The sequence below is a fragment of the Gracilinanus agilis genome, chromosome 6 (genome assembly GCF_016433145.1).
Source record: "Gracilinanus agilis isolate LMUSP501 chromosome 6, AgileGrace, whole genome shotgun sequence".
NCBI lineage: Eukaryota > Metazoa > Chordata > Mammalia > Didelphimorphia > Didelphidae > Gracilinanus > Gracilinanus agilis.
Window position 1 is genome coordinate 24,035,406 of NC_058135.1, and position 26,397 is coordinate 24,061,802.

The window sequence follows — 26,397 nt, forward strand, 5'->3', positions numbered from 1 at the left end:
CTTCCTTCCTTCCTTCTTTCCTTCCTTCCTTCTTTCCTTCCTTCCTTCCTTCCTTCCTTCCTTCCTTCCTTCCTTCCTTCCTTCCTTCCTTCCTTCATTCTTTCCTTCCTTCCCTTCCTTCCTTCCTTCCCTCTCTCCCTCCTTCCTTCCTTCCTTCACTCCTTCCTTCCTTTCTCTATCAACCTAATTTATTTTCTAGGGTACAATAACTCCAAGATTTAGCTCTAGTAAGTAGAAACCCTCTTAGAGAATTGTGGAGCAAAGAAAGTGCTTCTAATGTAACCTGTTGCTTTTAGATACACTTGCTAAGTAAAGAATTGTCCTCAATTCAAATATTTTAAATATGAAAAAGGCCAAGGGCAAAATTTCAATCCTATTTTTTTTCCTCCTCTAAGAAGTAAGGCATAAAAGGCTGATTTAGTGCTATTCATCCTGAGAATTGTATTCACAAGAGGAAGAAAGAGCTGGGTAAAATGTGAGTGTTGGATTTACAGAGCAAACACCAGGGGAATGTATGTACCATTCCATCAAAAATGAACTCTTTTAAGCTCCTCTACAATTGAGTAAGGTGTCTTCTAGCACGTTTTATATAGTAAGGCTCATCTTGACTTTATTCAAATGTTCCACATTTAATTAAGTTCCCTCTATTTTCTCAGAGCACAATAGCTAATTAGGACTAAAAGAGGGAATGGAATAGAACCCAAGTCTTTGACTCACAGATTAGGTTTCTCTCTAATATATATTTCTTCTTTGTCACACACAAAGTCATTTTTGTGCTCATGTCCTCTTTTGAGGTTCTTCAATGATTAATCAATTATTGTATGAGAAAATTACTATATAAATGGGTTTAGATTTAATCAGTATCCTATAAGGAGATTTTCACATTTTGGGTAACTATATACTTTATGGGAGGCGAATTGTTACCTATTCTTCCCTTCTTGATTGCCAGATGAGTGATGGAAAGATCATATTTAGTGATCTGAGACTTTCATCTCACATTCTTTGTTTCCTGTGAATGAGGGATTCCTTCTCCTTTTTCTCCCTTTTATACCCTCCTTCCACTTTGGGAATGTAGACACCTAAGGGGCAGCTGAACAGTAAGAAAATACAGCATTGAAGATGCCCTTTCTCCTAACCTCAAGTGACACAGGTCCAATTTGGCAACTTAAGTAGAAAGGAAAGATTGTGCAAACAACTTTGGTGAGCTGGGTGACTAACTAATTCTTTTCTTGAGAAGGAGGTTTGACTACTACAACTTATCACTTGCCCTGCCATTGCTTCTTTTTAAAAAAAAATTCTTATTTTCCATCTTAGAATCAGTACTATGTATTGATTCCAAGGCAGAAGAATAGTAAGAGCTAGGCAATAGGGGTCAAGTGACTTGCCTAGGATCACACAGTTAGGATGTGTCAGAGGTCATATTTGAACCCAGGACCTCCTGTCTCTAGTGTCTGACTCTCTATCCACTGAGAAACCTAGCTGCACACTAGATCCCCCCGTCTCCCCTTACCACTACTTCTTAATGTCCTCTCTATATCATCCAGAATCTCAGTTACTGTTAACTTGCCTGCTAGTGTATCTTATATAGACCTGGTCTTTACCATTCATTCATTCTTCCATAAATCCTTTCCAGTGTGATCATGAGGTCTCTGGTCTCTGGGGCATCATATCTATGACGTCTCTGTTTCTATAGATTTATAGATCTATAGATTTGTTCAAGAGATGAATATCTAACAATGTACATTTTTCTTGAATATGAGACAAAGTAAATAGAGGTCTGGATTTGGAATCAAGGCAAGTTGCCAAAATACATTTATTAATTACCTGCTAAGTGCAGGCAGTATGCTAAATAAAAAAGATGAAAAGAAAAGCAAAAATAAATCTCCGCTCTCAAGGAATTCCTAGTCTAAGGTACCCTTGTTCAAATTTTTTCTCATGCCAATTAACTATTAATGGATCAATTACTTAAGCTCATAGACCTTTAATTTCCTCAGGTATGAAATGGATTTTATAACAAAACTTGCATCATTTATCTCACAGGGCTATTGTGAGATAAGTGACAAATACAAATTATTATCAATATGGAGTATCCAACATTTCTTTATTTCTCAGTCTTAAATAAACTGAAAGTATTTCTTCTATTCTTTTATCTTCAGCTCCATCTGAACAACTGCCAAGGAAAAAGGCCAAAACAAGGTTTTCCATTTGGGCCTCCATCTCCACCTTCCACAAAGGACATGCAGTTACATTTCAAGGTTGGCTCTTTTGTCTACCGAGACTTATAACTCAGGGGGACGATGAAGTCTTCTCACTACGAAATGCTTCTCAGAATCAAACCCTGTCTTCAGAAATAAAGATAACTGCTTCTCTTTGGCCAAATCCCTTATGCTTTAGCCAAGACCTTGAGTCTAACCCTGACATCAGACAAAAGAGAAAAAGGAACTTTGAATTTGGCTATTCTCTACTTCTCCTGCTGTAAGACGTGAGAGCTCCAGGAGTTACTGCCCCTTGTTTTTCACTGAAGATGAAAAACGAACACTTCATGTGAGTAAACAGAAGCCTTTTAGGGCATTTTAGACTGTTCGAATTTAGGGCAGAAATAATGTTTTATAAAAAAGCTATTATTTCCTTAGGCAAGCTACTGTTTGTGTATGAGAAAAAAACACCACCTGGGGATAAAATGCTCTATGTCATACAACTAGAAATACTGCAATCTATATTTGAAAGGACAAAAAAAGAGAGAGAGAGAGGCTTTCGGCAACCAAAGAACAAAACTCAAAATGAAGGCTGTACTGAGGAGAAGAATGAAAGAGAAAACTTATAGTACGTACATGATCATTACCTACTTCTATGTTTGTCAATCAAGCTGCAGATACACTATTCAGTGCAGTGAAACAGGTTGCCTTTTTTTTTTTATCAGAAGACAAATGATAATTGCACACCAGGTCTAAGAAAATCTACATCACCTTCCATCTGGAGATCTCAAAGTACTTCGCAATCATTAATCAATCAGATTACACTGGAGTCCTCTCTAGCTGGGGCTCTGTGGCCCATTTCATTTGGGAATAAATCGGGACAGAGACTACATTGCAACAAGTCCTTTGAGACCTCTACATTCTGGAGCCTTTTGCTTGATTGTTTAACTTATTTCTTTTCAGTTTCAAAAGAAGTTTGACCATCTTAAAAATGTCCACAGATTCAAAAGAGGCCATGTGATTTTATATTATTTCATTCAACCCTATCTCTGATTTAAAAGTCTACGGTCAGAATAGAGCAAATATGTTAAAGGTGTGTGTGTGTTTTATGAGATCCCTAATTATGTTCAGTTCAGTGGTTTTTTCTTTCCTCCCCAACTTCCGCCATCATATTAGGGCACTTGACAACCATATCAATCCCTTCAAACTCCCTAAATTCCTAATTCAACTTATTTATTTCCCATGATGTAAGCCTACACCCTATCAAAGCTACAGACAGTCATACCCTTGATATTGCTGTCATTCCCAAGTATTCCTCATGCATGCTGATGAACTCTGAAATTCCTTTATCTGCTCACAATCTTTTGTCATTCCACCTCTTCCTCTGTCTTCCATTTCCAAACCCTATTCTTCATCATCACAGTGACCTCCAAACACCTTCTCAGCTCTTTTACACTGGCTAAATTCTCTTACTTTTTCTGTCCTGACATCTGAATAAACCAGTTCAACTCTGCACCAAAGTATTGTCTTTTATTGAGTCCTTTGTCCTTTTATCCTATCAAAAATATCACCTTGCCAAACCCCAGCCTTGGCTCATTCACCCATTACTGTACTGTTTTCACTCATATGGTGCTGAACAAAGAAAATCACAAAACTGGGTCTGCTACAAGTTTTAATACAAAATCTGACTTAACTAATTTCACTACCCCACTCACCACAGAGGCTTCATCAAATCTTTTCATCCCTCCTCAGACCTCTCATAGTTCTGTCTTAACACTCCTCAGCTCGGGGGACCTTATTTTATATTTTGCTGAAAATTGTAGGCATTCCCAGAGACCTCCCTCTTTCCTCTTATTCCTCATCTCACATCACTAGGCCACCTTCTGCTATGATCACTTGCTTTGCCCCTGTTTCACATTAAAGGGTAACCTTTCTTCCTACCAAAGAGAACCTCTCCACAATACACCAGTGATGCCATTCCATTATGTCTTCTCCAGCATATTGTCCCCTTTATCATCTCTAGTCTCACTAATCTTCAGTTACTCCTTTTTTACTCCTTGCTTTGCCCCAAAAGACACTAATGTCCTTGCCCCATCTACGGAAATTATCTTTACTTGATTCATCCATTCCTGCTAGCCATCATCTCATATTTATCTTCCCTTTTGTGGTTAAATTCCTCAAGAAGGCTATCTATATTAGTTGCCCCAATTCCTTTCTTCTTATCCTCACTTTCCTTGTTTTTTAAAAACCTTTACCTTCTGTCTAAGAGTCAATACTGTGTATGTGTTCTAAGGCAGAAGAGTGGTAAGGGCTAGGCCATGGGGGTTAAGTGACTTGCCCAGGGTCACAAAGCTAGGAAGTGTCTCAGACCAGATTTAAAAAAAAATTATTTTTATTTTATTGATTAATTATAAGAATTTTCCCATGATTCCATGATTCATGTTCTTTCCCTCTTCTCACACCCACCTCCCATAGCCAATGAGCAATTCCACTGGGTTTTACATGTGTCATTGATCAAGACCTATTTCCATATTAGTGATATTTGCATTTGGGTGATCGTTTAGAGTCTACATCCCCAAACATATCCCCATCAACCCATGTGATCAAGCAGTTGTTTTTCTTCTGCATTTCTGCTCCCACAGTTCTTTATCTGGATGTGGATAGTGTCCTTTCTCATAAGTCCCTCAGAAATGTCCTGGATGGTTCGTTGCATTGCTGCTAGTGGAAAGGTCAGACCAGATTTGAACCTAGGAACTCCTGTCTCTAGGTCTGCCTCTCTATCCACTGAGTCACCTCTCTGTCCCCTTCTCCTTACTTCTTACTCTTTTCTTACTTCTAGTTTGGCTTTTGGCTTCCATTTAATCAGAACTGCTCTCCAAATTCAATGGTCTTTTCTCAGTCCTTTTCCTTTTTGGTCTCTCTGTAGCCTTTGGCATACCTGATTACTCTCTTCTTAACATTCTCTCCTCTCCCACTTATTCTGATGCCATTTTCTCCTGGATCCCCTTTCACTTCTCTGACCTCTCCTTCTCTGTCTCTTTTGTTGGGTGTTTATGAATTTCACCCAACCCATGCCCTTTAATAATGGGTGTCCACAAAGTCTGGCTCCTAAGTTCTCTTTTCTTCTTCCTCAATTGCTGATTTAATCAATTTGCATGGTTACAAAGATCATTTTTATACTGATGACTCTCAGATCTACTTGGCCAGCCTTAACTTTTCTCCTGACATCCACTCTAACATCTCTAACTGCCTTTCTTAATGTCTAAAAGTGAACTCATTACCTTTCCCACTCCCCAAATTCCTTATCACTGTCTATGGCAACGCCATCTTCTCGGGAGCTCAGCCTTACAATCCAGGTGTCATCCTCCATTCCTCACTCCCACTCACTACAATTAAAGTAGTTTCTATCCTCATAACAGCTCTCCTAAATATTCCCTTCTGTCTTCTGGCCCAGCTGCCACACTGGTACAAGTTTTTATCACCTAATTTCTGGGTTACCATTGGTTGGCCTCCCTGCCTCAACTCTCTCCTAGTCCACCCATCTTCCACTCAGCTATCAAAGTAATCTTTCTAAAGTGCAGTTCTGAATATCTCACCCTCCACACTCACATCCACACAGGCACTTACTCACACTTATTTACACACCTACACACTTACTCTCACACACACATATATACAAACCACACACCCTACAAATTAAACTTCAATGGTTTCTATTATTTTCAGGTTCCAGTAATACAATGCTTTGGTTTTTGAAGCCCTTTGTAACATGGCCCCTTGCTGCCTCTCTTGTTTGTACCCATTTTACTCTTCTCCATACTCTCAATGATCCAGTGACACAAGCCTTCTTGCTCTCCTTCCCACATGACACTCCATCCCCAAAATGCTTGTTTTCACTGGCTGTCCCCGTTGCCTGGAATGCTCTTCTTATTTGTCTCTGCCTCTTTCCTTCCCTGACATCCTTCAAGTACCATCGTAAGCTCTGCTTTCTTCAAGAAGTCTTTCTCAGTTCTCTTTAATCTTTGGGTCTTCCCTTTGAGACTACTCTCAGATTAGCCTAGATAAAATTTGCTTACAAAGAGTAGTTTGCATTTATTAGAAAGCATTAGAATGGAGCATTTTGAGAACAGGGATTGTGTCTTGCCTTTTTTTCTAACCCCAGAATCTAGTGCAGTGCTTTACTAGTGAAGCTGACTCTAATTTTAGGTGAAATAGATGGATATCTTTTTAGCACTTAGATGTGAGAAATCCGAAAGCCAAGGCCAAGGCTGCATCAGGTCAGAGAGGCAGTATGGTGTTATGGAAAGAAGACTGGAGCTGGATTGGGAATAGATGTTCTTGAATCCTAGCACTCATACTAGCCGTGTGTTCCTGGGTAAATCACTTAAGCTATTTCCACCTTAGTTTTTTAGTTTTTAAAATGGATAAGTGAGTGAATAAATGAATGAGTGAAATAGCATTTATTGAACATTGACCAGGCGGTTAAACACTGGTGATCAGAACTGTTGAGATAAAAGGGCTTTGCAAAGTTTTTATATAGGTGATTTTGTAACGCTAGAATGTGCATATGCACAGTTGCTTTCATAGACATTAACAGGATGCCTATTAGCCCAATTTCTTAAACAGAGTAGGGCCCTAAAAATGTTTATTGTTAGTTCATCAAATTGTGAGGGTCCTAAGGAACAATATACAGGTTATTACATTGCATGATTTTAATTATCATCTCCTCTGATAACTCTCAAATCTATTTGACCAGCCTAAACTGACATCCAGTCTAATATCTCCAACTGCCTTGGCAGAAGGAAACTTTGGTGGGAAAATCCCAGAGAATGTGTAGTGTTAATGGATGATGAAATAACTGGATTCATTATGTCTTTTGAATCCATAATGGGACCATGCTTCTCCCACGGGTCAGCCCACATGGACTTTAAGGTTAGTTATACCAACAATTTATGGTCCAATTCTTCTCACTCCTAAAGCAGCTCTCATGGCCTCCTGTCCACTTGAAGACAATTTGCTAGCCTCTAGATCACTCTCAAGAGTTAAAACAGGCGAGCAAAGGTAAAATATGAGAGAAGAGCTATTGTTTAGAACAGTGCTTGGATAACAGGAGCCACTTGATGAGTGCCTCCTGGATTGGTTAGTACCAACATGGCAGTAAAAATATAAGAACAAAGATAGAGGAATATTGTTTTGTCCCAAGGAAACAAAGGATTAATTCCTGTTCAGAACTTCTTTTTATTTTTTGGTGACTCATTAGTATAAAAAAAAGCCTATGGGGGGCAGCTGGGTAGCTCAGTGGATTGAGAGCCAGGCCTAGAGACAGGAGGTCCTAGGTTCAAATCCAGCCTCAGACACTTCCCAGCTGTGTGACCCTGGGCAAGTCACTTGACCCCCATTGCCTACCCTTACCACTCTTCCAACAAGGAGCCAATACACAGAAGTTAAGGGTTTAAAATAAAAAAAAAGCCTATGCTTACTTTTCTAATAATCTCCTGTAAAAGGGTTCTGTGATCTCTCATTCTCCCTGGAAGAAACTGTGAAGGGAGGAAGTTTAGTTCAATTAATCTTTTCCCAAATTACCTCCGTACAACTTCTATTAAAGCCTCTCTATCTGTTTAATAGGATCAAAAATGGTTCCTTCCTTCCCCCAGGTTAGCTTAGGTAGGATGCTTAGTATGAAAGAGGGGACATGGGAACTATATACAATTTGAGAAAGTCAGGGTTATTGAAGTGCATCAGCAGTGAATTTGGGAAGTACAGCCTGTGTTGTAGTAGGAAAAACTGTACAAAGAGCACTCATTTTGGAGCCAGAAGACTGGTTCAAATCTTCTCTGTAGGGTCTCTATAAAGTTATGTGAGTGCCTTTACCTTGGCTTAGTTTCAATATCTATTAAATGGATGGTTGGAGTGAACCAATCTCTATGGCTCCTTCAAGTTCTAGATCTGTGATTGTAAACATTAAAATGAATATATAATAATAACTTTAAAAATATTATGGTTTTTGTAAGATTTATTAGTAATCACTAGAAAATAAAGCCATATGCCTGGGCCTCACAATATATCCCCTTGTCTACATCAGTGCATAATGACAGGAAGCCAATGGGCTCATGGGAGATGTAGTTCAAAGATCCCCAAACTTCCGATAACTCATGATCCTAGTAGATCTGGATGCTAGTCCCGATTCTGCTGAGATCTTTGTAACCTGGAGGCAGTCCTTTAATTACTAGGAACCTCATTTTCCTCATCTGTATAATTTGGTGATGGCAAACCACAGACACGTGTAGCCATTTTCGATGACAGAGAAGTATGGGGGAGGGGGGCGCATGCCGAGGATGAAACATTTGCTGTAGTGTAGTGTAGACCCTCTGTGTGCTATAGATGACAGTCTTACCTGTATTAATTTACCTATTTTGGTTTATTAAATACAGCTATATGTTACAATTAAAAATTTTTTTAGTTAAACTATAAATATCACTAAATTTTTTTTTTCTTGAAGTGACACACCACCCGGGTTATGTTTGGTTTCGGGGTGAATTTTGACACACCGAGCTCAAAAGGTTGCCCATCACTGGTATAATTTGAGGAGGTGGTCTAGGATAAACTCCAAAGTTCTTTCTATGAGTAGCTAGGTGGCACAGAATAGGACAGAACACCGGGCCTGGAGTCAGGAAGACGAGTTCAAACCCACCCTCAGACATTTACTTGCTATATGACCCTGGGCAAGTGACTTAACCCTATTTGCCTCAGTTTCTTCATCTGTAAAATTAGCTGAAGAAGGAAATAGCAAACCAAATCTTTGCCAAGAAAATCACAAATGGGATTATGAAGAGTCAGCATGACTTTTAAGGGCTGAATTACAGTCCTTTCCAGTGCTAACACCAGAGGACTCCAAAACTCTTCCAGGTGTTCCACGACCGTGGCTCTCTTCTGTATACAGAGGATATGGCCCGTCATAACCACTTAGCTAAACAATTCCGTCAGACCTTATGGATGCCCACGTTTTAAACACTCCAAGATTGAAATTTCCTACAGGGGATAAGGGAGAGAGAAGGTCAAGTGGGAGTACAAAGCTACTGACTGAGCCTGGAACAAAGAAATACTGTTCTACAGAAACTGACCCATCTCTGTTTATAAATTTTATAATTTCAATGTGTGAATACAGAAAGATAGGTGATTTTCTCAGCCTAAAGAACTTCATCTGTAGGAAAGACAATAAATTAGTCAGCTAATATGTCATATTATGTTATATCATATCATATCGTATTGTATTATATTATACATGTATATATCACATTATATAAAATACATGATGTATTATATTGTTATATTATATTACTATGTTATGTTATATTATATATGCAGACTCTAAGTCCTTAATACTATCATGAAAGAAGGAAATAGACAGGAAGGAAGTCCTTCAGCAGACAAAACACAGATCTCATATTGGTTAAGTTTTCAAATAGAGTACTTGCCTCTAATTTCTAGGCGGTGAATGGCTTTCAGTGTTAGAAATAAGAATAGGAAGGAATTCTATGAATTCTATGAATAACAGTTGAGATTTACAGTGTCCTCTTTGGAATAGTGAAAAGAACCTGGAGTTATAGAACTTGGATTTGCCCTTTACTTTCTGTGCAAACTGGGGCAGATCATTTAATCTCCCTTCGTCTTGGTTTCCTCGGCAGTAAAATCAGGGGTTTGTGCTAGGCTTCTGAGGTCTCCTCTATTTGTAGATCTCTGATCTTAAACAGTTTTCAGGCTCATAAAGCATTTCGCATACAGGATTTCATTTGGTCCTCACCACAATGCTACATATTAGAAGTACCGGTCTTATCACCCTCTTTTATAGATGAGAAAATGAAGGTTCATGGAAGGAAAGGTTTCAGTTCATGTTGTTGGCAAGTGGCAACGGCCAGATATGAATCTGGGTCCTCTCATTCTAAGAGCAGTAACTCTTTTCACTAAATCTTCATTATACACAGAGTTATCCATATATATGTCTTTTATATATACATACACACAGATATAGGTATCTGTAATTATTCCAGTTGTGCATTTCCATGTTGGTGGGGTCCTAGACTTGAGATGTCATCAGGGTGGAGAATTAACAATCTAGAAATTTCCTTCCCTTGTGCAGACTGGCAACTGGCTCATAACTTATATTATTTGCCAGGGGCGCGGAAAAGTGACTGCCTCGTCCATTGTCACAGAGGCAGGATGAGTTAGCAGCAGATCATTTTCATTCTAAAACGGGCTCTCTCTTCGAGGGTGCTCAGTGAGATTACACAAATGAGTAAGGTTCCCTGCTACTTCAGAACATATGCTCTTGACTGATGAGTAATGAAGAATAGCAATTATATCACTAGCTAACAGTGTTCTTAGAAAGCTCACACACAAAGAAAGATCTGGCAAATATAACTTTATTAGGTGACTGAATAAATGGGGTCTCAGTGTCTGTGTGTGTGTATATGCACACGTATACATGTTCACACGTACATAATATAGCATCGTAGAGAGAGCTGAACCTGAAATTTAGAAAATCTGGGGTGGGATCCTCCCTGATGATTACTAGCCTCACTGTGAGCCTCAGTTTTCTTATCCGTAAAATGGGAGAATTGGACCAGATGTCTTTTAAGATCCCTTCTATGATCCTGTGTATACGAACCTGAGCTCAGGAAGTGTGATATGGTCATTAGAATGTTGAACTTGGAGTCAAGGAAAACTGAGTCTGAATCCTCCCTCAGATTCTTATTAACTGTGTGATCTCAAGTAAATCAATTAACCTCTTGGATGATGTTCCCACATTTGTAAAATGGGGATAATAAAAGCACATACCTCATAGCACAGCACCATGAAAATCAAGTTAGAGATGATACTTAGGCTTGCTCAGCAAACTTTTTAGTGTTTTATCCCTATTATTAACTATTTTAATAACTAAATTTAATAATAAAAATAATTAATAACTATTTGAGTTAAATATAAAATAAAAACTAATTTAATATTATTAAACACTTAATAATATTAACTATTTTAATATTAACTTTTAATACTATAAATAGTAAATGCTTATATTTATACATTTGTGAAAAACACACACACGTAATCGACATCATTAAATGTTACCAGACCGTGTGCTAAGTATTAGAGATATAAAATATAAGAGTGAGCCAGTCTTTGGCCTCAAGTAACTGGTACTCTACTATTGCAAACAACACATTCAAAGTCAAACATATGCAAGATATAGAAAATAAATAAAAATGACAAAAGAAGCAGTGGTGGCTTAACATAATGCCTTAGATGCATTAAGCACCAAATATATGCTTGTTAACTAAATGATAGACTGACTAGCTGGAGGGATCCAGAATGGTCTCCCAAAGAACGTGGCACTTGGGCTGAGCTCGGAGTGCCAGGTTATGAATTGTTTCTAGGCAATAGACAATATAAAATGTAAATGGCCAAGTCTAATTTTTATTTACTCTCCTTAATAAAATGAAGAGTCCCCCAAGCAATCTTTACCTCATATTCTCTTTCCTGTGTACGGTCACATACATTTCATAGACTCTCCCTTGGGGAATGGCACCTGCAGGAATCAGCAAACTCACTCCTAAACAACAGGTAAACACATACACACATATATGAGAAAAAAATTAATTAGATAGGAAAAAAATCAGAAACCATCAACCCAGCCTGTCTAAAGGAATGCGTACAGATTGTGAAACGCAGTCATATGCCTACTTTTTTTTTAATTTTTCTTTGAAAAAAGGAAATCTTCCAAGTTTCTGTGCCTTCCTTATTTACTGGCTATTTTAGTTAGCATAGCTGTTTTTGTGCCTTTGTGGAATTATGTGAAGGGTAGAGGTGGATTGAAAAAAAACCCACCAGTTTTATTTTAGTCAGGGAACAGGCAGCTGGGCATTTTTGTTTACCCTGTGAAATTAAGGGAAAAACAACAACTACTTTTAAAATTTCAAACTGCTGTAATGGGACATGTCTCCCTGGGCATTTCTTCTTTAATTACAAAAATCCCTTGTGAAAACCAAAGCCAGCAGAATACCATATTTTAAAGCTAGCAAAGAAATCTCTGAAAGGATCAATTCCAGCCTCCTGGTTTAGATCAGTGGTTTTCAAACCATGGCATAGGGACTTCTGAGGAACCCGGACGTGCTTTCGGGGGTCTGCAAGGTCAAGACTACTTTCCTGATAATATTAAGATTTAACATTTTTATATAGTAAAAATGGCAATAGACATAATCCTCATAAAGAAAAACTCTGTTAGAGGGAAAGTTGTCTTGTAAAAGAATAATGGCATCAAAATATTTGAGAGCCACTGATTTAGACCTCCAGTCCCTCGAGGGCAGTTTGAGCATCCATGATCCCAGAGAATGGTCCAGGCTTGCTTGATTTCATCTCAGTAAGTCAATGGCAACACATTTGCTCAATTTCTGGCTTTGTATTTGTGCCCAAAGTATCAGCAAGATTATGGTGTCAAAATGTGATTCACATTTTGAAGATGAATAGCACAAAGGTGCTTTTCAGTTTTAAGTTAAATTCAGTTGGATTGGAGTCAATAAACATTTATGCTGACCATTACAATTAGCCCTTCACACCAAATGCCCGGTTTGATGCTTTGGGGAATACAAAAGAGAGAGAAGATAATGGTATTACCCTTAAAGAAGTTATAGGTTAGTTGGGGAGACAAGAATGCATAAATAAATAAACAAATAAACAAACAAACAAATAAATGAATAAACGAATAAATGAATGAATAAATGAATGAATATTTGAATACATGAATATATTAAATATATGAATATATGAAAATATATGAATATATAGTCATAAGATAATTGTGGAGTGAGGACGAGTTAACAGAATCTTCACAAAGAGAGAGAGAGAGAGCTTTTTACCGCACCTTGAAGGAAGCCTAAGAGCTTTGGTTGCTAGAGATGAGCAGAAAGGAGTGATATGGTTTCCAGGGAGGGGAGAAGAGAAATAATTATGTGAGTGACATTTTTAGGACACTCTAAGGAAACCTGCCTCACTGGAGTGATACTGACACGGTGGAAATAGTAAAGAGAAAAAGGTAGATATGTAAAGCTGGGCCAGGGAAAGTTTGAGAATGCCAGAGTAAAGAGTTCATATTTGACTGAAGAGACAATGGGGAATCAGTGTAATTTCTTGAGGAGGGAAACAAAACATGTCTTCTTGTCTTGCGTGCAACCCAATGTGCTCCTGTTGGTGGAACTGTTTTCTAACACCATATTTATTGAATGCTTACAACCTCATTTTGAAAAGTTAAGGCACTTTCCCTGCAGAAACCATTTACTCTTCAGAATGCTTATTAGTATTTTAAAATAAAAGAAAAATGAAATGTGATGACTTTGTCTTTGGGTCTGATTTTAATACTTTTAGGAGGTCTCTTTGAAGTTAATTGCTAGGTAAAAAGATGAAATCTAAATAATACTACAGAAGGCTAGCATAATGAAAGTCTAATCTTTAAATAGAGAAATCAATGGATGGTGAGTGGCTTATTTACCCTTTGTGCCTGATGAATGTATAATAAGGAGTTAAGTTAATAAATGAATCCTGGCTCTTCTCTATGATGTCCTCTCATCATCTAAAAAAATAAAATTAGCATTCTAAAGTTCTTCCTTCTCTGCAGCAAATTGGAACTGAAGCAACTGATGTGATTTCTAATTAATTTCTCCTTTGTATGGATGGTGACAACAGTGAGGGTTTCTGGCTTGAAGATGTCTGCTAAAGCTGTGCTAAAAAAAAGGTCAATGGCTTAAGTGATACCTCATCTGAGAAAATTTCAAAGCACATTTCTCTAGGAAGTATTCTGGTAGTTGCTTGTTGGATAAGAGCAGAGCTTTGGGGAAAAGATAAATGAACTTGAAAGAAAATGTACTTCTTAATCTAAGTCAAAAGTAGAGCCCAGTGGGTGACCTGCATTTAGTATTTCATGGCCTGGCAAAATGAGGTGAGGAAAAATGTGCTTTTTGGGAGGGAGGGAAAAGGTTATCCAACTGTATATTTGTAGGGTTTCTTTTCATTTTTAAATTTATTTAATTCACTTGTAGTTTTAGATTTAAAAAATCCTTTAAAAACCTTAAAAAACCTTTAGGACATACCTGAATTGGGGACAATGAGGTGCCCCCCAAGAGAGTTGAAAGTCCCAAAAGCAGTACAGGATGGGTCTGTTTGTCTAGCCAGGCTCTGATTCTTCAAGTTGAGAGTCTCACTTTCCAGCAGAGACTGGGTAATCTGTGGGGACAGCTTGGCTGTGAAATCCGATAAATCATCCTGTGGGGTTACGGCACCTGAGGTATTGTACACTTTGATTTTCAGGTTGGGTAGAGGATCAAGGATTGGTGAATTGGTCATTGGGATTTTGTCAGAGACATCATGTAAAGCGTAGACAGGGCCTCTGTACATGGCTGCAGCTGATGTGAGGTCTGGTGGTACTGCCAGGAGATCTGGTGGAAAGAGAAGGAACAATTTCATTGCCTTATTTTGACCAACCTAGACATGTTAATTCTTTGATGTCCTGTGTTCGCCAAATGAAAGATAGTTCAAGTAGCCTAAAGGATTGCATGAGGGTCTCAGTATCTGCTGAGTAAATGGCCAGAGGAGAATCTGGACCCAATTTGTATATCTGTTCCTGCCTTGTTTTCCAGGTACCACCCTTAAGAATTTTGTTTTCGCTCCTCTGGCTTTAACAAGATATATCTAACATATGGAAGAAGGAAGCAAAAGAGTGGTACAAACCTGTAAAAATAGCATCAGGAAGGCTAAAGCTCAGACTGAGCTGAGGTGCTGGAAAAATGCTAAGGACGATAAAAACCACTTTCCCCGGAATGATCAGACCCAGAAGAAGAATAAGGAAGGAACAACAGGGACAAAACAGAACTATTCAACTCCTATTTCTTTCCATCTTCTCTATCAAGGAGAATGATCTTCATACTGGAAAGGGCAGAAAAAACAGAGTAAGAGGGAATTGAAGCCTAAGACAAGTGAGGAGATAAGAGAATGTCGAGCCACATAAAATGAATTTGGATGAATTACATTCCAGAGCATTGACAGAAATGGAAGATTTGATTACTGAACTAGTATCAGTAATCACCGAAGACTCCAGGAGAATGGCCAGGCAAATGTCCAATTTTTTAAAGTGAAAAAGCAGATTTGGGGAAATATAAAATACTGAGTTTGACAGATGTTCGGCTCCAGGAAAAACCTTGAATACATTTTTAAATGGATGGTTTGTGGGCACTTAAAAATAGAAGAAGTGGCCATTAAGAATTGGAATTTCTCCATTAAGAACAAGTTATGCCAGACTAACCTCATTTCCTTATTAGGGAAATGATATAGACATAATTAATATGGATTTCAGCAAGGAACTTGACAGTCTTTTAAGATAGTTTCAAAGATAAAATGTGGAAATGTAAATGGGCTCAAAGTACCATCAGGTGAATATTTTTCTTGTTGGAAGATGTAACTAAAAAAAGCCAGATTAATGTATATGAAAGCCAGATATCTTATTTGAAATATGTTTCAGATAATAATCTGATATCAACCTGAAAGGTAGTATCTAGTAGTATGATGAAGTCATCTCTCATGTCCAATTTTATTATCTCAGATGAAGATACTGAAGGCATGCTTGCTAAAATTGTGGATGACACAAAGCAGAGAAGGTTTGCTAATACACTGGATGACAGAATTAGAATCCAGAAAGCTTCTGACAGTTTGGAGTTGGAGGACTGAATCCAACAAGATGTGATTTGACATGGCTAAATGTAAAGTCTTTTATTTAGCTTGAAAAAACAATTCAACCCTATAAGTATAAGATTAGGGATTGAATCTGTGATTTCTCTGGTTTAAGAAACTCTCTAGTAAGGAAACTTCTTCTACCAATACAGCCTGGAAATTTCTAAGCAACTTATAGCCTTAGAAAGTTGCCTTGAGTGGGCAGCTAGGTGGATTAGTGAATTGAGAGCCAGACCTAGAGTTGGGTTCAAATTGTGGTCTCAGACACTTTCTTGTTGTATGATCCTAGGCAAGTCACTTAACCTTCACTGCCTCGCCCTTACCACACACTCTTCTGACTTGGAACCAATCACAGTATTAATTCTAAGACAGAAAGTTAAAGTTTGGGGAAAAAAAGAAAGTTGCTGAGCACTGAGGAGTTAAGTGAATGGCCCACAGCCATACAGCCAGCATGGGATCAGAGTGAGTCTTAACTAATCAGGCCCCCATTACTTTTTTCCATCTAAGAGAACAGTGTGAAAGAGAGGATGGAGCTAACTCTAAGTTCAATATGAGTTAGTGGTATGACCTGGCTGCTTATATGCCACTAGCTTGCATTCGTAGGTGTATAGTTTCCAGGCAAGGGAAGTAGCTGCCCCTTTCTGACACGTAGATCAAGTCACATCAGGAGCATTTTGTTCATCTCTGGCTGTTGCGTTTTAAAAGCAGCATTGATGAACTGGCCCTGGCACGAAGGGGATAATCAGGACGCTGAGGGCAATCAAAGCCATGTCAGAGAAAAGTTGAAAGAATTACAGATATTTATTTAACCTGGAGAAGAGAATGCTAAAGGTCATAATAGACCACTTCAAGCATCTAAAGGGCTATCTATGTTTTGGAACAGAGGTTAGATTTATTCTTCTTGGGGAAAAATTAGAATAGAAGCTATATGGAGGCAGAGCTTGCCTCAGAATAAAGAAGAACTTTCTAGCCATTGTTGCTATTCAAAAATTGAATAGTTTAACATTTGAGCTAGTGGGTTAACTGGCTGTGCTCATGCAGAGGAAAGATGATTTCAGGTCATACATGTTATAGAGGATTGTCTCTATGCAGTATATAGGACATGGATTTAGAAGTGGTAGGGACCCTTAAGGTTCCCTTTATGAAAGAAGATACTGGAAAAGAGACATTAACTGATTTGACTAAGCAATATAAAGAGGAGCACCCTGATCTCAGGTCCTGGTATCTCCAAGACAGTTCTCTTTCCACTGCTCTACCACTGCGCCTTTAAAGGTTATTCTCGATTCTCAAATATTCTGAATTAGAGCTTCTAAGAAAGTGAAGGTTATAAGTATATGTGCGTGGTATAGGGGATGGAGAGCTAGTCTTGAAGCCAAAGACACCTGGGTGTTAAACTCTGCTTCTGACACACACACATGACAGAGTGACTCTGGGCAAGTTATTTAACATCTTGCTAAGATAGGAACTCTTAAACTAAGATCCACTGATCCTTTGGATTTTAAGGAGTCTGTAAACTTAAATGGGAAAAAAAAACAGTTATTATTTTCATTAAATTCTGATTTCCTTCATTATCTTGTGTGTGTGTTTTTTTTTGTGCACTTAAAAACATTATCTGAGAAGGGGTCTGTAGATTTAACAGACTGCCAAAGAGATCCATGACATGGAAAAAGTTTAAAAAATCCTTTTCTAGGACGATAAGGAAATGCTGATCAGAACTGGTAGAGGAGTTTCCTCACTAGGGAGTTTCCTATACCAGCATAATTTTAGTTCTAGTCCCTTTAAGTAGATATATGATTTCTTCTGTATCATCACCTGTAATTCTATGTTAATGTGAAAAATCTGAGCTGTTAGCACTCAGGACAGAGATAGGAACTGGGAGTTGGATGAGCACATGCAAAAGACGATAGCATCAAGCCACTTAGAGATGGGTTGCCTAGTGCCACCATTGGGAAAGCTCAGGCAGAGTGCGCGGTAGAGAATCTAAGGAAGAAGAAGGGGGAATTAACCCCAGGGCGGTTTGATGAGGGGTTAACCATCATGGAACCATGTTGCTCTTGGTTCAGCCTTTGGATGGTTCAGAATTAGATGAATTTAAAGAGTCCAGAAAGGATATTGTAGCACCTGGTTCACATGAGTGGATTTATTGTCCAAAAATGTTTGGATAAGAATAATGGAATCACTGAAAGTTCTATGGAGTTTAATCGATAGAGAGGAAAATCCATATACATCTATATGGTGATACAAAAGTATAAAGATTAAGAAATAAATACAAGGGAATCTTTTTGGAAGTAAAGGAGACACTAGCAGCTATGGGTCTGAGAAAAGACCTCCTATAGGAGGTAGCATTTCAGCTAAGCTTAGAAGGAAGCCAAGGATTCTAAGAAGTAAATGAGAGAAGAGAGCATATCCCAAGCATGGAAGATAGCTTATGCAAAAGCATGGAGAAGGAGATGAGATGGGTGTGGGAATAATACCATGATGAATCCCTTTTACACTGTGCCTCCTTCAGGATACTGGTTACCATGGAGGTGCCCAGGGTAATAGTGTGTCTACATTTTCCCCTTCTTCCCTCCCTTCCCCACTCTGCCTAGTGAGTGGTGGCTAGATTTGATAATTCTCAGTTGGCTTTTCTGGGAGCTTAATGCTACTTCTTTGACTTGTTGCACACATGCCCGTCCTTTTGGGATGCTATGAAAGTAATGCTACTACTCCTGCTGCCTTCGCCACCAAGAGGGAACAGAACAGTGGGGCGTGAAGTCCAGGTCATAACAATTTGCAAAAGGGAAAATTTCTTTGATACTTAAGTGGCTGATATGCTCTATGTCAGATCCCATCAGACCTTTAAATAGCACATTTTTAGTAAATTTCTGTCACTAGATTCAATTTTTGTTGTTGTTGTTATTGCTTGTGGACATCGTGAAGACAGCAGAAGTACAAGGTATTCAAACCTCATTTCAACTTTATCTAATTTGACTGAATTTAGAGTGCTGATCTGAGTCAACCCACAACTTACTATCCTTTTTGATCCCTGGGTAAGTAAATTAGCCTCTCTGGCTTTCCATTTCTTCCATTGTCAAGTGAGTGGGTTGGACTAGAAGTTATCTAAGGTCTCTCTCAGTTTCTAGACCCTAGGATCCTATGAAGGTCAGTGGACGGCAGAGGAAAATATGAATGTATACTAGAGACAAAAGGGTATTTCAGCATCTGTACATCCGCAGATACTTGGAAATCGATGCAGATTTTGTAGCAGACAAATTCTCCGTCCTTCCTTTTCTTTACATGGAACCATACACAGAGATTGTGGGTCACTAATCTTATAATTTCTCAAACCTTATGATAAAATGTTTTCAGCCATTAGAAAACAACTACTATAAATATATGAACAAGAACTTAGTCTTTTCTACTTTTGCCTTCCCCCCACCACACCTTCTCTTGACTTCTTCCCTTTTGCATGTTCTATATTCTCTGGGGTTCCTGCAGTTCTATGCCCTCCAATCAGTGGTTAGTTTACTCTGAGATTTTATTTGCAGGGGTTCAACTCCTGGAAATAAGAACTGGTGCTTCTTTCCTCCTTCCGCAAGTGGTTGCTAACTCTCTTAAGTACAGAAACCACTTATAGAACATGCCAAGATCAATCAATGTGAAATGAAATGTCATCTCACCTTGCCTCGCGGCCTTGATGTTCACAGGCTGAAATCCCCCGTTGAGGGCTGAGGAATCAATGATATCAGACTCAAAGTCCCTATGGTTCTTCCGATACACGAATAGAGCCACGATCACAGAGATGGCCAAGCACACAATCACTGCTATTACCACACCAACATAGAGGGCAACATCATCTGAATCAGGAGCCGCTGGAGGGGAAGAATGAAATAGCCAGCCAATCAGTTATAGGAATTTCCAATAGCACACATCTAGATTGCTATCTTTCCTTCCGACATTTATTACCTTTTTTTTATAGGTTAATTTTAAATCCATTTCAAAAGCTATATACTTTGAGTATGCCCTTTCAATGGGAAATGATCTTAGATTTCTTTCTGTTTCTTATTCTCTATTTATCTACCACTGACCTATTTTGTAATTGAGAAACATAACAGACCATTTATTGCTAGAGTTGTAAAGAAATTTTAGATGAAATTCTACCAACCCACAAGAAGAAGTTCAGTATTATTGTTGTGTGTATGTGTGAAATAGGATAAACAAAATTTTAATTTCACAGATGCTCCTTTTAAAAACATAAACATTCCCTTAAAAGTGTCTGGCATATTCTGAATCTGTGTATTTATTGCATTAGAGTATTTTCTAAGTAACTTTCCAAGTCATAAAGTTTATTTCTCCAGGCTTTTTCTTTCCTTTCCTCTAAACCCAAGGGGACAGGGGGGAGGCACTAAAGAAAAGGAATATGATTGAGCACAGCAAATTTTGGGAACTCAAAGACAGAAGCTGGACTTTTGAAGAAGACAAAAATATTGAATAATAGCATCCTCTTCCCCCAACTTGGCCTCCTAGAACAAGGGCCAGATCTGTGGAGTAGTGTTGATGGAGGTAAATATTCTCCAGGAGTGCTAAGAATATGAAAAACATGAGTTGGAGTTTTCTCAGTCTGGTGGAGAAATCAAATTAAGAATACTCCATTTGCTTTACCTATTGTGAAAAAGAAATGTAGCCCTGCACAGTAAAGGAATCTGCCAAAGGCCTTAGCCAATCATCCCCAGTGTCAGTTTACCCAGAGGCTAATTAAGCAGGTGCCCATAAAATAATTTACTTTTAGAAGGTGGGGAAGAGAGCCTTGATAATTTTTCCAAATTGACCTGGAATCATTTTACTTGGTCTGGCCCAATAGAGAGGAGAAATGGGATAGAGTAGATAGAGAACTGTCCTTTGAGTCAAAAAGGTCTGCATTTCAGGGCCATCTCTGGCACACTGGACTGTGTTTCCCTGGGCAAGTCATTTAACTCCTCATTGCTCCAGGCAAATCTCTAAGATAAGACTTTTGAATTAGCAAAATAAGTTTTGCCTGCCTGTAAAAAGTTCCTCACTGGGAGCTCTCTATTTGGATGAAATCACAGGTCTAATCTCTGTCCTTCCAATCTTGGTAAGTATTGATTTTAATTGAACTTCATAACATCATTTGTGTCTATGTCTATTAATGACCCCCTCAAAAAAACTACTTTGGAAGATGGCACTGAATGTGCTCTCTTCATTGTAGTGGCCAGTGACAGTAAAGAAGAGAATTGCAGTAGCTCCTAAAGTGACCTATGGCAAAATGGGGCAATTAGTTTTGCCCTGCTGTCCATGTTTTCACCTATGTTTAGAAGGCTTCTACTAACAGAAGAAATAAAAAAAAATGATGATTTTTTTCATGCTTTATTTCTTTAAATTTACTATATATAAAGAGACATTTTACTGTCTTCTTTCCTAAGGTAAAAAAAAGCATTTATTTCCTGCTGTGAAAACTGACAGATGTTTAAAGGAAGTCATTGACATACTAAATGCTTTTGGCTGTGGGAGTTCCAGCATTGCTCTGGTTTTTTGTCCCTTGCTTTCTGGTGAGGCACCTAAGTGGAACTCGGAGCCCCTAGGCAAAACATACTGCTTTAATTCTATTTTGTTTCCTTTTCCTAAGTACTATTTACCAGACTTCTTAGGTCACAATTACTTTCTCAGTAGTAATGGTTTCTTATTCAATAGACCCGAAGAGTTTTTTTTTTTAATATTTATTAACATTTATTTTTTAGAAAAATTAATAGGGTTAGACCCGAATAGTTTTGTTTCTTCTTTTGAAGTTTCTTTTTCTGGAATCTGCACAATCATGATTTTTTGATGCCTTTCAAGTCAAATTTTGTCTGAATCTTCTCCCTCTGTTTCAAAAAAGAGGTGCTAACTTGTTTTCTATGTTGGAAAATATTAGATGCCTACCTCTAACACACATATGCGACACAGGAAAGGTAAACTCATACGGAGGAATGAGAATGAATGGTTAGCCAGCAACATAAAAACAAACCATGAAACTTACAAGAAAATCCATATTCATTCTGGGTTCTCTGTTCAGTTGAAATAGGATAAATGAAACCTTGAAAAGAAAAAGAATGGTACAAAAAATGGGAACAAAATCAAATTAATGAGGGGAACAAAATGGGAAGCATGAAAAATGGTTTAATTAAAAGAAGAGGAAAAGAAACTCATGGTACTTTAAAGTTCTGATTCAGCACAGAATTATGATTTTGCATCCCCTGTCTGCTCCAGAGCCTCACTAAGAATTAATAAGTAGGCAGATTGAATTTCAGAGGCAAAACTGGTCTCGAGTCACTAACTTTGGAGTGCTTAAAGTCTTTCTTTTATTGAGCATAAACTCTAATGGATCTAATTTATTTCAGACATCAAGGGTCATTAGCATATGGAAAATCTTTTTTCCCTATCCCTGCCATATGCTTTAATTCCCAAGACATATTCAATAAAGCTCAAAACAGTTTTTTTATTTAATTATAGCAGCTTGCTGTTGGTCTAATAGAGCTAAAGAAGACCTGTCGTCATTGGTCAAAGGTTAAATACCCATTTGCTGTGTTGAGCCTAAGGAAAAGAAATCCACTTTTTGGATTTCCTTCTTGTTTATCCCCCACTTCATGTAATAGGAATCCAATAGGTATTGCCTAGGGAGGGAGCAGTTTGTCAATGAAATGGAAACTGGATGCCTTTTATTTTAAATCATTATAAAATCAATAGAGGCCCAGAGGGTGTAAGATTATTTATCTTAAGCATAGTGTAATCTGGATGGAATTATAACCTGGCCTAATTTTTCAAATAAATAATTAACCTTAACACTTTTCTTTTCAGACACTGAAGCCAACTAGTTTTTGTTTTATTTTGTTTTGTTTTCTTAAAGCCAAAGGAAGAAAATTCCCAGAATTCTTGAAAGTTAAAACTTTTTGGGGTTTTTTTTTTGTTCCACTTATAAGCAACAGACTGTGACTTCCAAAGAAAGATGATTTTAGATACCAAGCATCTCCTCTAATGCAACATTTGAATGTCAAGTATAAATGAATCAGAAACACATGGCTTCAGTCTCCCTTGCTATGCACAAGATTACAAGTAGAGAAAAAAACTGTAAAAATCAAAATTAATTGGCTTAAAAATGAAAGCACCGTAAAGTTTGGTTACTAATGCAAATTCTAAGATATGACAGGTAGCTCAACTCTGGTTTGAGGAACATTCAGCTCCTACTGATTTATCAGTTTGGGAAATGAATACTGGAGAAACATGAGGTTCTTTCTTAATGAACGAAGGGTTTGCTATGGCACAGGCAGGTTTTTACCCAAATGAATTTTTAATGCTTTATTTTAGAGAATGATTGCAGCCTCATACTCATTTTTATAAATATTATATTCCTTATTTCACTTGTATGACTCCATGTATTAGGACTGTTCTACATTTTTAAACAACCTGTGTCTAGTAATAACCCTTTTCTATTTGTATTCTGTGAATTCAATAAAAGAATAGCCAGGACACAGACATTAGGAAGAAGTAATTGATTGCTAAAATCTGAAACAAAACAAGTTATTCATTTAGACACAGTGTGACTTAATAAGTAGCACTGCTTTGCTCAAGATTAGGTTCAGGGAGAGGGATTTTTAAAAGATCTGCTTTTAGTAACTGGGGTAAATAAACTGGGAAATGTATACAAATCCCCAATGACATGGGATTGAGGAGCTGTGTGGCCTCATGGTTAGAGAGCTATCCTTGGATTTAGGAAGCTCAAGTCTTATATTTTAAGTTCAAATCCTGTCCCTGATATACACTGGTTATGGGATCCTGAGCAAGTCACTCGTAGTTCTCCCCAGACAGCTTTCCAAGACTGAAAGCTGTTTAGAGCAGATACTAATCTATACTGGGAAAGGCAGTTTCCACACTGGGAATTCCCTACACTGAGGCAATCACTAATTGGAACCTCTTTGCAACTCCCTAAAGAAGAGACAGAAGTGGAGGCTTTTATTTTCCCTCTGAAAGTCTTGGTGTGCATTTGTAGCAGTGTGTTATGTAGCAACAACAAAAGGAAACCAAAAGTAAAATGAACATTTAAAAGAAGCATGGAATGATGGAATGGATATTAGTTTTCAAGGTCAGAATTACTTAATTTCAGATGTTGGCTCTGACACCGATTAGTTGTGAGACTTTGGGTAAGTCATTTAACCCCTCTAGGAATCAGTTTCCCCATCTGTAAAATGGGAGTACTAATTTTGCAGAAAGGATGTGAGATTTTGCAAATACTGAAGAGTGATACCTGGGAGCTGTGATTATGAAGTAAACATCCTAGAGGGTAGCACTAGATTTTTCACATGCTTTTGTTACTAACAGAATTCCTGATCTCGATAGGTAAATCAAGGAATAAGAGACACGGAGATTAGAATTATGATTTTAACCTTGTCTTCCTTTCATTTGTGCTAACCCCAAGTCTTATGTTACAGACACTATAGAGGAGTAGAAGGAATCCTTGCTTCTTTAAACCTGCTGCCTTGCCTCCATTTTGTTTTCTTTTTGAGACTGGGTCTTGCCAGCTTGCCTAGGCTGGTAGTACTTACAAGAGCCCTTGGAGCCCATCTCATCCTGACTGGCATTGGAGCCTTGACCTGCTCTATTTCCACCTGGGACAGTTTGCTTCTCCTTAGACAGTATAATACTTTGCCCCCACTAACCCCAATATGGGGCTCACCATACTGGTGCTAGACCTTAGTGGGAATAGCGATCAGATGAGCCTATAATAATTCAGAACTCCTGAGCCCAAGAGATCCCTCAGGCTCAGCTTCCATAGGAGCAGGGGCCATGCCAGGATGTACTTCTCTGATGTAGCCTTTACATCTGAAATTCTAAGTACACGTTGAGGAAGAAGGTCATATTATTACCTGATCCTGACCAAATGTAATGTTTTCCAGAAATAGCCCAAATACTAGGATAGTTTTAAGCAAATGCAATAGTGGTATAATATTCCCTTTTACTATGACTGTGGAAACAGTAATAATCAACTTTTTCAAATGGAAACTTCTTAAATATATTCATTTACATCCAAAATAAGGAAAGTTCTTCAATTACAATATCAAAGCATCAATTAGAAGACAGGGGATTTCATGAAGAGATTACTTTTTTTTCCATTTCTAAAACGATGAGTTAGATAGGATCACATTTTAAAGTTTGTTTTTATGTGTCTCGATCTGATTCAGCTTTTATCCAACAAGAAAGAACATTTTCTTTAGCTAATGAGGTGAACCTGCTGAGATTAGAAGCAGAAATAATGAAAAAATAACATCTCTGATAGAATCAAAAGGAATGCAGTGCAAAAATAATTATTTTTGTGGTTCTATTAATAGCTCAGGCAAAGGGATTTTGCTCATCCCCTTCCAATTTGAAAATAATGCCTCATAAATGGGACAATATTATTTAGTATTCTAGAGCCCAAACAAGGAGTGTGTACTTTTCGCAATGGTAAAATGGCTATTTGTTTATTCACTAATCTATTTATTTGTTTGCTCATTTATAATGAGATAAGCCCTGGATTTGAAGTTAGAAGGGCAAAAGTTTGGAAGAGTGGTTCAAATCCCATTGTGAAACATTGGACAAGGAAAACTTTCTGCGTCTCAGTTTATTCATCAATAAAATGAAAGAGTCAGAAGTAGAGAATCTCTAAAGTTCATTCCAATTTTATAATGTATAATCCACCTACATTCTCACTTTAATATATTGGGTTTTATGAAGTCAGTTTTACTGGATTCAAAAAAGTAATTTGTAACTCTTGGGATGTCTTAGCCTTTTTAAAAGCTTCTCTCTTGTTCCCACTGGCTTTACAATCCTTGAATTCAAGAGCTGGAAGGGATCTTAGAAATAATTTAGTCTAATCCCTTAAATCTTACAGATGAAGAAACCGAGGCAGCAAGAGGTAGAGTGATTTGTCCAAAGCCATATAACTACTTTGTGATGGGCCTAGAATCTAGATCTCTGACTTTTGAATCACAGTTCTCTATTTTCTATCATGCTACCCCAAAAAAAGAAATGGTCACTGAAAGTGAAAAGGGACAGACAGACAGAAAATCAGAAGCACAGCCCTCATAGTCTCGTAATTTTAAATTTTCATTAGATTGTTATATGAACAAAATTAAGTTACTTATATTTAAAAACTTTTTTCCATACAATCCATCATCACTAACTTTAATGGCCACAGAGGCTTAAAATGAAAAGACTTTCTAAAAAACACTTAGATACTGCCTGTTTTCCTTCAAAAGGGAGAAAAACAAAGGTCAAATTCAAAATGAGTTGCATTTCTACCATAAATTATCTGGAAAGCCTCTGGCCAAGGGGATGAGGTCCTTAAATTGTGGCAATGACATTGTGTTTGGCATAAAACCAAATGACTCATAAATACTTTGAAGAAATAGCATTGCTCACCTCA

General features: G+C 37.8%; 1 protein-coding gene across 1 annotated transcript in view; it reads right to left on the minus strand.

Annotated features, from left to right (window-relative positions):
- The window catches only part of UNC5C (unc-5 netrin receptor C), a 399,382-nt gene that overhangs the window by 49,606 nt on the left and 323,379 nt on the right, over window positions 1–26,397 (minus strand). The window contains exons 8-10 of the mRNA XM_044680230.1: window positions 19,625–19,816; window positions 14,330–14,674; window positions 11,712–11,799 (exon numbers count right to left, since the gene is read on the minus strand). Coding sequence (XP_044536165.1) covers window positions 11,712–11,799; window positions 14,330–14,674; window positions 19,625–19,816 — 625 coding nt within the window. The remainder of the gene's footprint in view (window positions 1–11,711; window positions 11,800–14,329; window positions 14,675–19,624; window positions 19,817–26,397) is intronic.